Here is a 15,646-nt window from a genome sequence, read left to right as displayed (position 1 = left end):
GATTTCTTTGGGCATTTAGAAAGGTACACATTTGAATAGAATATGTTTTGGCCAACACAGAATGATGTGACATGAGGAACAGCCTAGGAAAGCTAAGACAGTGGCTAGGCAAACATGACTCCCAGCACAACCCCCTCCAAATTGCAACAAAGCTACAGAACAACCACTATTCCGAACCACTAGAAATCAAGCTGAATGGGAATCCTACAACTATGAAATTAAAGAGGAAACTACATCAAAATTGGTAGGAAGAGCAGACACATAGAATGAGCTGGCCTCACACTCATGTGTGGCAGATAAAAACTGGGAGAGATATATCTGGAGTTCAGGGATTCCAGTGTCAGGAAGATAAGTCCCCATTACTTCTGGCCCTAAAAACAGGTAGAATGGAGGCTGTGGAAGATCGTAACTGCTGGATTTGCAGGCAGTTCCTTGTACAGGGCTCACACACAAACTTACTCAGACTCACTTCTTCTGAGCTCCAGTATCAGAGCAGCAGTTTGAAAGGCACCAGAGGCATTCAGGGAGCAACTGACGTGTGTGGCATCAAGGCAAGAGCTGGGGGAAAGCCTTCTCCCTTACAGAAACCACTGGCAAAGGCCATTGATCCTTTTATGAGCCCTCCCCCATTCACAGAGCCAGCAGGTGGGTGCCAACCTAAGTCTCCATCAACATGAGTCACACTGTTTGCCCCACCCTGATGATTTCCTGAGGTTCTACCCCACCCAACTTTGGGGCCCACCCAAGCTGATTCCAGTGGCTTTTCTATACAAAGGGCTTGTCTTTGCTCATATTTCAGATTTTTTAAAAATCCTCTTTAACAAGCAATATCGGGCCTCAGCAAGCCACCTCACATGAATAGCCCCAGGCCTGGGCTTAGCTGCAGCTGGCCTTGGTTTACAGTTTGGCCACTCTGGGACACCTCCAATCCCAGCCCAAGTAGCAGCCTCCTACAGATTGCTTTGTAGCTTATGCCAAGTAGCCCCAGACAGAACACAGGTGGTGGCTGACTTTGGCCTATACATCCCAGGAAGCCCCAGATCCTGCACACCCAGTGGACAGCTACAGACCATGTCACAGCACCACCACCCAACCACCTCCACAAGTAACATTCTCAAGGAGTGGAGTCAGTGAGCACCAGAGACCTGCTGAAGTAAGTCCTGCTCTGTGGAGTGGGCCCCTGCACAGCTGATCCTCCACAGTATTCAGAGGTCGTTGATCAGTAGTCACAGCCAATCCTTGCAGCTGATCAGCCTGGATAATCCCTCCCATTGACATGCTAACAGCAATCATGGTTCAACTACAAGAGGAGGGTGTACTCAGCCCACACAATGGGTGCACCTCAAGTACTCAGCTTGAGTGGTAGGGGAGGATGTGCCACTGCACCCTACAGGACACCTACTACTTTGGGCCACACTAAAGAAATGGAGTCAAAGCAGTTTGACCTGATACATAGAAACAAACACAGGGAGGCTGCCAAAGTGAAGAAACAAAGAAATGTGGCCCAAATGAAAGAACAGAACAAAGCTCCGGAGAAAGAACTAAGCAAAATGGAGACAAGCAAGTTACTAGATGCAGAGTTCAAAACACTGGTTATAAGGATGCTCAAGCAACTTAGGAGAAGAGCAGATGAACTCAAAGAGAACATCAACAGTATAAAAAAGGTCATGGAAACCATAAAACAGAACCAGTCAGAAATGAAGGATACATGGTAACTGAAATGAAGAACAATTTACAGGGAGTCCACAGTAGAGTAGACTAAGCCAAGAATCAACTCAGCAATTTGGAATATAAGAAAGCAAAAAACACCCAATCAGAACAGCAAGAAGAAGAAAAAATCCAAAAAGAAAAATGAGGATAAAGTAAGGAGTCTCTGGGACAACTCCAACATTTGCATCATGAGGGTGATGAAAGGAGAAGAGAAAGAGAAAGAGCAAGGAATTGAAAACCTACTTGGAAAAATAATGACGGAAAACTTCTCTAATTTGGTGAAGGAAATAGAGTAAGTCTCAGAGACTCAAACAGGATAAACCCAAAGAGGCCCACACCAAGACACATCATAATTAAAATGCCAAAAGTTAAGGACAAAGAGAGAATCTTCACAGCAGCAAGAGAAACCAGTTACCTACAAGGGACCTCCCATAAGACTATTGGCTGATTTCTCGAAAGAAACTTTGCAGGCTAGAAGGGATTGGCAAGAAATATTCAACTTGATGAAAAGTAAGGACCTACAACCAGGATTACTCTACCCAGCAAAGCTATCATTTAGAATGGAAGGACAAATCAAGAGCTCCCAGACAAGAAAAAGGTAAAGGAGTTCATCATCACCAAACAAGTATTATATGAAACGTTAAGGGGTCTTCCTGAAGAAGGAGGAGGAGAAGAAAGAAGAAGGAAGAGGAGACAAATATGAACAATAAAGTAGCAATAAGTACATTTCTGTTAAAAATTAAACGTAAAATACAAAATAAGCGAACCAGCAGAATAGAAACAGTGTCATAGGTACAGAGAATGTTTTGATGGTTGCAGGATGGGAGGGAGGTCAAGGGTGTGGGCAAAAAGGTAAAGGAATTAAGAAGTACAAATAGGTAGTTACAGAATAGCCATGGGGATGTAAAGCATAGCATAGGAAATAGAATAGCCAAAAGACTTATACGAATGACCCATAGACATGGACAATGGTGTGGGGATTGCCTTGGGGAGTAGGGGGGTGCTGAGTGGAAGAGGCCAAAGGGGGGAAATTGGACAACTTTTATAATATAATCAATAAAATATAATTTAGGGGAAAAAAGCTCACTGTTCCCTGAGCATGTAGCATCCAAAGTTCTTGTTCTTTTGTTTATTTTTAAACTAAATTAAGAACTGAAAGGATCTGGCTGTAAAAACAAGTGGAATTGAGGCTGTGGAAGAAAGATTGTCCTTAAAACTAGCAATTTCTAGATTCTAAAAATTATTGCTGAAAATACAAGTTTTCAGAGTTCTGTTTAAATGGAGTTTGTACCTTATGCTTCTATTTGATTCATTCTGGTAAGTTATATTCTATTGTTATAAGTTATTTTGGAAATATGCTTTGGTATAAAATCCATGTTATTAAAATTGTAACTTTATACTTAAATCTCTTTGTTTAAAAAGCAAAATATAAGAATTATTTACTACAGAAAAGCATATTACATTATCTGGCAGAGGTTATTTTATGTCAGTAGTATAAGAAGGTTAAATTCTTTCGAGATATTTCTACATTCTTTATGCTTTCTAAGCCTACTGCTTAGGAGAGCTTAGAAGCATACCTTTGATAACAAACAAGACATTCATAATAAATGAAAAACTATTCCTTTTTTCTTATCCTGCTTCAAAAAAGAAAAGAAAAGAGGAGAGAGAGAAAGGAGCGAAGGCTTCTAGTCAAGACTGAGAATTAGTATTGATCACAGGAACTTAAGTGCATACTTCATTTTGCCGTGAGAAAGTCTGAGACAGATTCTGAAATAAACTCATTAACTAGTATCTATGAAACAGATGAGTCTGTTATTTTAACTGCAATGTATTTCATGGAAGCTTTAGGATTTTATTATTGGTTATATTAGAACCAGAAAAACTAAAAAGCTTTATTTGTTTAGATTCACGTCCAACTCCATCCAGTCTTAAGAGGCAACTAAGTTTTGCTATTCATATGGATTTTGAAAATTTTACTCTTTTTTCAGGCCAAACAGTAAATGTTTATGGTTCCATGTGGTCCTTCCTTAACAGTGTGTGGTTCCTTCTGGTGTGAACGGCATTATTCAGCACATACTACAATCTCGTTGTCCCTGGCTCTGGTGAGCTGTTAGCTAGGCTAGTTACCCATGTCCTGTGCAGGGAAGGAGAAGGGATGAAAAAAAAGAACTATTTGAATCCGGAGAAGGAGCGGGATCAATAAAGTCTGGAGAGGGAAAAAGCCCATCCTAGCAAGACAGGGCCACGTCTTAACAAACACCAGATGGACAGACCTAGTTAACCATTTCTTGACCTGAGTGAGGAACATCACGTGAGGCCCCAGGCAAGGTGAGCTCTCTCACTATTTGCTCGGCAGCATACTGGGTATTTCTTTTAGAATATACATGGCATTTGGCACTTGTATGTTCAATGTCTCCTTTCCATGCTAGGTTCTATGTTACCATATAACATTATATTAGTTTCAGGTATGCAACATGATTGCCACAACAAGTTAGTTGACATCCCTCACCGCACAGGTACAGTTCTTCTATCCCTGCCACCACTAGTTCTTGGTGACTTGTTAGTTCCCATCACCCTGGAGACTAGGACACAGTGTGTGTCCAGTAAACACTTGCCAAATGACTGAATGTGAAAGGAAGATAGTGTATAAATGCAAATAACATTTCTTTTACCATTACTATGGGCTAGCTGTTTTAATACATGTTTTTCATTTAATTTTCACAACTTTATGAAGTCTTTTTCCTGTATTAGCAAAAAGAAGCTGAAGTACAAAGGGGGTTCCCCACTAAAGTCCTTACTGCTAGTAAGCTGTTACTTAAACTCATGTCTCCAACTCTAAACCCCGTCCCCTCTCTGCCATAACCTGTTGCTTCTCCTACAAGCCAGCCTTTTATTTCAAAACAGGAGAATTCAGCATGTTTTCATGTGGTGCCACATTCTGACAGGGGTTTGGCATGTCACATCTCAGTTGAAAATTGTGAAATTAACTTTATGTGCTCTCTGCTTTAATGAAGCTATGAGATGTATAAACAACAGACATTGAAACCAAAAATATTTTGGTATTTGAGAATGTCCTTGACTTTTAACATTAATTATCTATTAGGAGAAACAGACAAGCCAGTAAACAAGTGCAGTACTATATTATAAGCACTAGTAGAGAGTGGGGAACAATCTGGGGAGGTGCCTCACTCAGACTAAGCTAGTATTTGCAGTAAGAGTAGTTTTTCCCTAGTGCAGTGCTACAGATACTGAATGCTTGCCCATGGGCAGCCACTGAACAGCATTACTAGGTCCCTTGAGCAACCCTAGGCCCACACCAGGAGTCCGCTCTGAAGCCACAGGTGAGAGAACTGTGTTGGGTTCAGAGACCAGAGGAGCCAGAATTGGAAATCAGGCCTCTAAGAGCAGCAGGCAAGTGAAAGAGCCACCTCAGGGATTGATCAGAGTCCAGCAGGGTGGGGCTGAGCACGTGGAGGTACTGGTGAGCGAGTGCTGAGCTGAGTGTGTCCATGGCCATGCGAGCTGGCATGGGTTCCTGTGGGAGGACTTCTCCACTGCTGTGTAGGAAATCAGCCAGGAGGCCGAGACCCCTATAAGTTAGCATCGGTTTCTAGTGTGAATGACATCCCGTCATATGCAGTACAGACAGCATACTGAACACCCATGTGTGGTGGCCCTGACTCCAGACACAGTGATCTCTTTGCTAGTCCTCAAACGTACACAAAATGACCAGCTTCGGGGCCTTACACAAGGCTTCGGGGCCTTGCTTTCCTGCTTCCTGGAATGCACTATCCACAGAAGGTGCACTCACTCGTTTCTTTCATGTCTCTGCTCCTGTGTCACCTTATTGGAAAGTACTTCTCTGACCACCCACTACAAAACAGGAGACCGTGGCCCTACCTCCACCATCCTCCTTACCCTGCTTTATTTTTCTCCATAGTCCGTATTACTACCTGACATTTTTTTCTTTATTAACTGTCCCCTTCTGTATGATTTATTAGGACAGAGACCTTATTTTGTCCACTGAACAAAAATTATTTCTTAAATGAATGAGTAAATAAATTTTATCTTCATATCTCAAGCACCTGACATATAATGGACAGCCTTATTATATGTATATAATATGTGACAAATTACTTTTAAATACAGTAGTAAAGTTTTGACCTCCTTCTCTTTGTTAAAATAGTAGAATCTTACACAGGTTATGTCTTACAACATCCTACCCAGAGCGGTACTCACTCCTTCTCCCACATACCTGACTCCCAGACTTTATCACAGCAAAATTGGCTGTCCTCAGAACTTCACTGAATATACTTGAACATGTTCCACTGAATGTCAGCTCTCTCAGTACAGGAAGCTTGCATGTCTCACCCAGAGCCCAGCATAGAGTGGGTGCCCAAAACCATGTTATTGAAGGAATAAATAAAAATTCATGCATTTTGAATGGCCCAGCCTGTGTGGCTAAGTTGGTTGAGCATTGTTCCTTGAACCAAAAGCTCACCGGTTCAATTCCCAGTCAGGGTATATGCCTGGGTTGTGGGTTCAGCCCCCTCATTATTGTACAGAAGGCAACCAATCAGTGTTTCTCTTTCACATTGATATTTCTTGCCCTCTTTCTCCCTCCCTTGCCCTCTCTCTAAAAATAAAATTAAAAAATTTTTCATTCATGTGTTTTGTAGAAAGACAATTTAAAATTTTCTACTTTTAATTTTCTTTGAAATTGGTGCTAATTCAGATGTAGCAATCATAAAAGTATGCATTTTACATTAATTTGTATATATGTGGCATCTCAGGATTTTACATGTCTTGTCAAGTGCCACAGGACTCCTGAGTGTCCTGAGAGGACACAGACCCTGCAGGGAGCAGAGCCAGTGACGGGTTTGGGAGAGAACCCGGCTGTCTGCGCAGCATAGCTCCCTGGCCTCCCAGCATCCATTCCCCTCTGCAGGGCATCAGCCTGGAAACACATATTTTGCCATTATTACTCTGTATTTAAAATCTTTCAGTGGCTTTCCATCTTCTACTACAGGATAAAATCCAAACTTAGCCCAGCATACAAGAGCTTGCTCAGTCCATCCTTGCTGCTGCCACCCCCAGGCCTCACCCCAAGGGCTGGCCACCAGGGTGAACCGAAGAGAACCTCTTCTTTTGCTGTGACCAAGAGTGTCCTGCTGTCATGCCTGCCTCTGCACTTGACCCTCCCCCCCAACCTCTCTCACCCACACCATCTGTGCCCAGATAGAAATTGCTGTTGCTGACAGGAACACAAGTGGTCCTTTTCTCTAATTTTTTTATAATGTATCTAAAATTCTGCTCCACCCTTCTTGTAGCGTATTTCATCTCAAATTGTGATTGTATATGCCTCTTCCCCACTCCTTTCTCTAGCATTTTGAGATGAGATGTGGCAACATTTTACTTCTCTCCATATGGTGCCAATAATAATGAAAAGAATGATGGCTTCCATTTGTGTGTCTCTTGAGGCACCATACTAGAGGCCTTCCATACCTCCTCTCAGACCTTATCAGGAACTTTGCAAGATTAGTGTGATGGGCATTTTATATGTAAACTAGAAAATGGAGGCTCAGAGAAGTAAGGGGCCCAACCAGAGCACCAAGCTCTGGCTGGAATGTCCATAACACTTCAAACCCAGGCCTGCATGTGAGCAAAATCCACTTCTGTTCCACTGCTCTGCAGCACCAACAGCTCATATTATGTTCCTCGTGAACAAAGTGCCAAACTTGCAATGTCTCCTGTATTCTTACCTTTTTTATGTCTCTAAGTATAACAGTGTTATAAATCTTAATTAAGAAAATGCTTATTTGCTATATGCAGATTCTAACACACACACATACACACACACACACACACACACACACACACACACACACACAGGATTGACCCTGTAATTTTTAAAAAGATGAGCATCAGATTTGGTCACTCAGTCCTGGTTCACTTAGGATTCAGCCCAAGGAACAAATAATTCTTGTAGTATAAATGCATACTCTCAGATTTTTCCTCCAATAGACAAACAGCATGTTTAAAGTGCCTTGAAGTCTCAGGTTTGTTTGGAATTCCTATCTGACTTTGGTAGCTCATTATAAACTGATTGATGATACTTCATTTTATTCCAAATGTGAAGAAATGCCAGTTCTTGTGCATCATTTCATGGAACTATAATAGTAAAAGCCCTGTCTATTCCCCTGGGGATATTAAAGTGGGTTGAATAGCTAGTAAAAGTAGCTGGGAATCTTAGTAGTGCTTTATTTTAAGCATAAGAACATGTCTCATTATGGAATCATTTATGACTTCCAGATGTTTTTGTCTTTTCCATTTAATGATGGTATATTTGCTAAAATAAATTTCCAGTTATTCTCAAAGAAAATCTTTGGGACAGGTAAGTGCTACTTGAGAAATCTATTTTAGCAAACACTTTTGTTTATAAGGTTATGAAAGAGGGGAGAGCGACAGTGTTTGAGTTCATAAAATATCAAGAGATCAAGGTAAAAAATTAATTTCAATGCAATTTTTAGAACATAAAATCACTTAGCTAAAATCGCCTTTGGAGGAGGGTTTTCCTATCTTAGCCTGGTGTACAGTTGCCATCAATGAACAAAACCAAGCATAGCCGAGAATTTAATACTCAGAGTAGATGAGTACACAGGAAACAAGTGCCAGTTGCATATTTGTTAGATATAAATTATGACTTGCCATCTCTTGGCTTTTAATGTAAAAAATAAAAACTAAGTCGTGCTCCTTGTGTAACTCTGGCTCATTTCCAGAGTCTGTATTTCTTACTGCTAGCTGAGATAAGATGCCAAACCTCTGTGCTGTTTAAATTTGCGCAACAATGCTTTAATACCCAGAGCTCCTCCATAAATAGTCTGTCCTCCCCGCATTCAGGGAGAAAACAACCACAGGAAATCTGGGAATGTGCAGTGAGCTCCGCTTAATTGATCTCAGTCTGCAGGGCCAGCGGGAGAGCACGCGCACCCCAGCCTCTCTGCTCCTGGCCTTGCGGGACTGTTTACCCAAGGGGCAAAGAAGTCTGCGTGCAGAGGACAGACACCATGTTGCTTCCACAGCTGTAGCAGCAGCAGGAGCGGGATGGCTGTTGTTTACAGTCTGGAGAGCCATGCTCCTTTAAGGAAACACAAACTGCCTTCCCTCATTCCTGGCCCCAATCAGTAATCATCAAGACTGTCAGCTGCATGCAGTTGTCAGGAGGAGCAGCCCTCGGAAATCATTTTCTCACAGAAGAAAAGTTAAAGGAGCGCAGATGGACTGTCGCTTCGTGCATGCAAGTGGCCAGCTACTGTCCAGGGGGCCTCAGGCTATGATTTTGATTTCTGTGCTGGGTGCATCAGCAGCTCTGGCTTTGGAGGTTTCATCTGGACAGAGTGGAATTGCTGCAGACATTTTTGGGGTTTGGTGAGCAGTAGATATTTGGGGACATTGTGCTGTTGTTGCAGAGCCCCACAATGAAGATCCAGGAGCACCCCGGCATACCTGACACCAAACTGCAGAGGACTCCAGATGCCGACGCCCAGCAGGAGAGCTTTGTCTCGGAAGTTCCGCAGCTGGACCTGACCACATTGTGCGATGAGAAAAGCTGGGCAGGTAGGCTCTTCCGACACCAGGATGATTTAATTATGGAAGCGCATATATAAATTAGCATAGACGAGAGGCATGTAAGTGCACTCATGTGTGGGGGAGAGTGACAGCTATGCTTGCAGAAGTAATTACGTTTCTAAATGACCGAAAATCCTTTCCCTGGCACAGCGATGTGTCATGTTAAGTGCTGCCAAGAGTAATTGCAGTCTGAGAAAGAAAATGTGCTTGCCCTTTATCATATTGTCACCTTGCAGTCCCTTTTTTTCTTTGTAATTCACCAGGACTGCTGCTGTGTGTACGCATTTTCTCTCTAGCAGCACCAAGCAGGCTCTTAAGGAACTCCTGTGCATTCAGGATTCCATCTCAGTATAACCGATGGCCCCCACACTACACACTGGCCGTTGACCTTCTTCATTAAATCTCCCTCCCATTTTTCAAGGCTATTTTGGTTTGCTTTGCTTCTGTTTTTATGGATAGGCTTTTTAAAATGCAGGTTAGCAAACATAAGGGATTTGCTTATTAAAGAGAAGACTGAATAAAATGCTTCTAATTGAATGCCTGTGATATGGTGTTTTAGATTGGTTTTTCTAGAGATTTTCAGTGAAAACACTAGAAATATACTTGTAAGGAAGAAGAGGGTATCCTAATCATGTCAAAGCCATATTTTGGGAAGGGCGCTGGAACAGTTTCATCGAGCTGCTATTCTTTCACTATCCATGTGTCCGCATCCAAACACATGTCAGTGTGTATCCAAAATAAACGCCCATCTGCCCCTCTGCAGCGTGTGTTTGATGGCTGCAGAGAGGGAGGAATCATGCTCCTGAGTTCAGAGCAGCAGCGTGCTTAACACAATGACTTAGCAGAGAGTCACGACTATGAAAAAGCAGTCTTCTTCAAAAGTGCCTGGATTTCCTTGTTTTCTCTCCTCCCCTCCGTTTTTTAAACAAAAAGTGCTCATTATGGTAATGATCTTAGATGAGGAACTAAAAGATGATCTAAAAAGACCACAAGGTGAAAAACAGCAATTCCTGGCACCCAGGGCTTAGTGAAGGGAAAGCTGTTTTTTATTCCAGTTTTTCCTCTTTTCAATCAAAGCTTCATGTTCTAGTTCTTCTCATGTACTTAGACAATGGGGCTGAGGTTTTGTCAGATCTTCCCAGATCATGATAGACTCACTGAGTGTGTGTGTGTGTGTGGGGGGAGGGGGGGGGCGGGGGTGGAATGAAGGGTTTTTTGTTGTTTGTTTTGTTTTTAATTAATACATTGCTGGTAGTGATCTGTTGTTCTTCTTTTGTGTGGTTTGAAATAATCAAATCTGTTTTTAATTCATACATTATAAACATCACCTCCCCTCAGAAATATAGCACCATAGTATGCACTGTCCCCCAAATAAAAGGAAAAACCAGGAGTCAAAACAAATGCTGTGTTTGGGTTTCAAAAGTATGGTCTCCTTGCAATGTGTGAGCTAACATGAAGCTCTAGATAAAAAGTAGGATTTTAGTCAGAATTCAAATTAGCTCCATTATCTTGATTATTTAGTCACTATAAAAGGAATGTAGATTCTTCTTCTTCCTTCTAAAATTAACTGATTACTTTTATCTTGTTTAATTAAAAATTTATAATCTTTGTCAAAACAGTTAAAAAGGCAATTTTATACAGCTGAAAATTTTCTCCAGAGTGGTTGAAAGTTAACTTACAATTTTGTTAAAACCATTTAATTACTTAGTATAAAGAACTTTCTGCCAGATAAATAATAGTAACATGAGAGCACCAACATTTTATTTTGTATTGGGAAACTAAATGGAATAAAGAAAAACCTTATTGGGGAAAAATACATTTCAATAGATTTGTGAATGTAAATTGTGTTATCCATGTAATTTATGAAACGACATGCTTTAATGTGTTTTTTTACCAATTACTACATTTGCCATTGAACTTACATATCTTAAAAACCTACATAGATTCATTTCAAGGTTATTATGATCATTTGGTTACTGCTCTCAGTGGCCATTTTTTATCATGTATTTATTTTAAATTCCAAATTACATTATAGCAGTAACATAGCTGTAAGTATAGTCACAATAAAGAAATTTTTGCATGAAGTGTAGTTAAGTGAGAGCAATAAATCCAATCACTAAAACATCATTTTTTTTTTATAGCTTCAGTGAGAAACAAACAAAATGTGACTTTCCAATAAGGAGTACACTTTGCACCAATTTAAACCATGAATGTGAAATCAGTGCAACAGATGTATAAATGGAAGTAACAGCTATGAGAACCATGCAAACCAACATTCACCTGTAAGGCCCCACCACCAGTCTCCAAGCCATCCTTGGAGTGACCCCTCTTCTTGGTTTGCTTGTTTGTTTCCTGTCCCCACATCATAATTCACAGCCCTCATTCCTGAGGATTGTAGAGTATCGGGGGAGACAGGCTCCCTGGGCACCCGCTGGCGCCAGCCATGTGCTGTGCGCTCCCGTGTGGAGCTGGCGTGCTCTGGTTTCTAGAGCATGTTGTACCAGGGAAACAGAAAGTGAAGAAATTAATGAGTAGCTTCCATAGGCTACCTAGGGTGGGACCCTGTCAAAGTGGATGTAGGATTTGAGTCTAATCAGGCTTGTTGACAATGAATAACACACACCTACCCCACAGATAGCTCTGTATTAGGGCACGTTATTTGACTGCCCACATAACATCATCATCGTCACTACCATCATCACTATTGTTATTTCCACTCTCCAGAGTTAAAAAAATAAATCACATATACTATCCTTTATTTAAAGCCCATCAAAGTTGTATAATTGGAATGTTCCTAATCAACCAATTTGTGTGGATTTGGGGGAATCCGTTTGTGGAAGAACTGAGACCTAAACAGTAAGCCACTCTGTTAGATTTGTCCTGGTAAAATTAATTTTAAAAGAACGTTTTTTAGGCCCTGGCTGGGTAGCTCAGTTGGTTAGAGCATCATCCTGATATACCAAGTTTGCAGGTTCGATCCCTGGTCCGGGTACATACAAGTATCAACCAATGAATTCATAAATAAGTAGAACAACAAATCGGTGTTTTTTAGTGTTTCTTTCTCTCCTCTCCCCTCTCTTTCATATCAATAAATTTAAAAAGGAACATTTTTAAGGGCATAAAACACTCTATATATCTTATTCATCATGTCCTGCTTATTGAAAGCAACTTTGGAAAGAAAATTCTCTAAAAGAATGATAGAGAAGAAGCAAGGAATCTTAAAGATCTTCCAATTAAAACTTCCCATTATACAGATAAGAAAACAGAGACCAAAAGAGGCAAAATAATGATTCAAGATAACAAAGTCTCCCAATTTCTCTCTGGATGCCTCTTTCTAAGCAGTGCCAGTTAGGTATCCTGGCAGGCAGTGGACAATTAAGGTCAAGAGCCCCAAACTCATCCTGGGTTCAAATCCTGGCTCCACTACTTAACCAACATTGTTAGTAAACATGTCTCAGTTTTGGCCTCAACTTACCATCTTTAAATAGGCATACAGTCAATAATAATAAATAATAGATATAGTGGTATCTACTAAGTAAGTTTGTTGCAAGGATTAAATGAACTAATATATGCAAAGTGCTCAGCACAATGCAGGCACATAGAAATCACTGCGTAAATGTTAGTTGATGTTATTACTGTCTTCCATAAATGTTTCCAAGTATAGTTCTAGGAAAAACAGCCCAAGTTTGCCCCCTTGGAAACTAGAGCCCATTTCTACGTAATGACCATGGATGGCTCTGAGCACGGCCATCAGTAATTACTAGGTCGGTCCCCCACAGATTCAACAAGGACTAATCATTCTCTCTCTCTCTCTCTCTCTCTCTCTCTCTCTCTCTCTCTCTCTCTCTCTTCCTCTCTTCCTCCCTCTCTCCCTCCCTTTGTGTGTGTCTCTCTCTCTCTCTCTCTCTCTCTCTCTCTCTCTCTCTCTCTCTCTCTTTCTCTCTCTCTCCCCCTCTCTCCCCCCCCCACCTCCTTCCTTTCTTCCTTTCTTCCTCTCTTCCCCACTCTGGGCTAGGGAAGCGGGGACTGGTGACAGCCTTGTCAGGGATGTAGAAGGGATGCGAGACAGGCAGGGAGAACAGAGAATGAGTAGCTGGTGAAGCAGCTCTATTTAAATGACGCATGGGCATTAGTCACGTGCAGATGGATGAGTCAAAGCCAGTAAGTCCTCAGCCCTGTTATGGCTCACACATTTATTAATTACTTAAATGAGGCTATTGTGGGCCTGCTAACTAAATTGGTAAATAGGGGTAATGCAGATATATGAAAATGAAGGGTTAAATGTGGATTGATAAAGTTGACAAGGTTCTTTCTAACTCTGACAGTGTGCAAGACTATTTGAACAATTTAATAGGACTACCAATGTTCTAAGAGTGAATTTTGGAACACCAAAAAACACCGTTATGACAGTGTCCCCCAGTAAAGACCTCCACACACGGGCTGCCGTCTCCGTCTGTCTGGGCTGTGCAGCAGCTTCGAGCACTTGAACCCAGTATGGTGACATTAAGTAGTGATGACACTAAGTGACATGGAGTTGGAAATTAGATGTGGAAATCCTCAGCTCCCTTAATTCTGTGCAGATTTAGTAGAAATAAGTCATCTCAGTAGCCAGTTTTCTTTAGTAAAGGGAATGGATCCATCCTGCTGAGCTGTCAGTAGCTGTGTCCCAGTGACGCGTCGGCATTAGTCACAGCTCTGTCCCCTCTTTTGCCGTGAACTCCCTTTATTTCCATGTGCACTGCACTGTCTGAACTGGAATTCCCCCAAGATCTACTCTTTTTTTATTACTCAGGTAGCAAGCATGCAGCCTTTACCTCTGTCATCTCTGACCTGCTATGATGTCAGCTGACCTGGGCAGATTAATTTTTAATAGAGAGACGTGCCATACTTATATGCAGAGCTCTCTGAGACAAGACACACGGCTAAAATCAAAATCATTGCAGCCAGGGAATTCTGGTCTAGATATGAAGACACGTTTATTTTATGTGGTTCTTTATGAGGAAAACACAATTTTAAGCCTCAAATCTTTTCTATTTTCTCTTGAAAAAAATTTCTGACAATATCCTTGTCTGTTTTGTTTCTCTAGAATTACTGGTTAAAATATAAAGTGTTTCTCAAACCAGTAACTGGGAATTGTCAGTAAATACATCCTCAGAACTGGCTGTCGCTGGCTGTGCGATTGCGCACAGCATCGTGCACCACGCTGTTCTCTTGCTTCTTTCTCGTCTTTGTATTTGAGAGCCAACTATCAAAACACGAGACGGCCTTATATTTTTAGATCATTTCAAAGTAAAACAGGAACAATTGGTTTTATTGATTGTTCAGTCATATTGAACTATGCATTACCTGTAATTTTGTAACTCTTTTGAATGGGAGCTTTAAGCTGTAAGACTGTATAGAGTAAAAGCAAACAGAGAAGAAGGAGAAATCATATAAGCCTTTCATGTTGCATAGGTCAGAACTTCACCTATGTTCTACATGAAGATACGTAATAAAACATGCCTTTTTATTTTGTTAAAATTGAAATACTTGATGGTTTCCCATTTCTCATTTTTTTAAGATTTTATTTATTTATTTTTAGAGAGGGAAGGGAGAAAGAAAGAGAGACAGAAACATCAATGTGTGGTTGCTGAGGGCCGTGGCCTGCAACCCAGGCATGTGCCCTGGCTGGGAATTGAACCTTTCTCATGTTTTAAATAAGTAAATTTATCCATGCTAACTATATGCTGTGAGAGAAAATGTCACCCATAAGCTAGAACTCCTCTAACTGCCCGTTTCACACACACCACTGTGGCATTGGAAAGTGACACATTTGAGGTTTTTGTCAGTGAAGTGGTCGGTGGACAGCGGAGCCACCAAACACAGCCGTGCTAACCAAAGGAGTAAGATGCGAGGTCCTATGGGAGCCACAAAGCATCAAACAGCCATGATTACATTCTGCGATTAGTATTTTATGGTTAATTCAGGATCACAATATATCTTTTATGGGAGACGTGTTTGGTGAATAGTCACACGCACTTGTCTTATAAACAGACGGCACGGTAGAAAAACTCAAAGATTAGTTGTGACATTTTTAAAGAGATCCTATGCTAGATTTGGACAATTTAAAGGGCTTCAGGGTCTTAGCGTTTTCAAATTAAGTTTTGCTGAGCAGAAATGTCAAACTAGCCAGCACACCCTCATGCCAATGTCAACACCATACTTTGTTTGTCGCTGCTCGCTGTCCCGATAAGCCACCCTGCCCTCTCCCCGGGCATTCTGCTCCTTTGCCCCTCTGAAGGGAGGTTATTGCCTGCTGCATTTCTGT

At 41.3% G+C, this 15,646-nt stretch overlaps 1 protein-coding gene across 11 annotated transcripts in view; it reads left to right on the top strand.

Annotated features, from left to right (window-relative positions):
* Positions 1 to 15,646, top strand: part of FAM13A (family with sequence similarity 13 member A) — a 269,131-nt gene that overhangs the window by 228,590 nt on the left and 24,895 nt on the right. For all 11 annotated transcript variants that reach the window (XM_045820022.1, XM_045820018.1, XM_045820023.1 and 8 more), the window contains one exon: positions 9,180 to 9,327. In XM_045820022.1, coding sequence (XP_045675978.1) covers positions 9,180 to 9,327 — 148 coding nt within the window. The remainder of the gene's footprint in view (positions 1 to 9,179; positions 9,328 to 15,646) is intronic.

This window comes from Phyllostomus hastatus, unplaced genomic scaffold (assembly GCF_019186645.2).
Source record: "Phyllostomus hastatus isolate PE091 unplaced genomic scaffold, TTU_PhHast_1.1 phas_scaffold_39, whole genome shotgun sequence".
Lineage (NCBI taxonomy): Eukaryota > Metazoa > Chordata > Mammalia > Chiroptera > Phyllostomidae > Phyllostomus > Phyllostomus hastatus.
Note: the sequence above shows the minus strand (reverse complement) of the source record. Positions and strands in the feature narration are given on the sequence as shown.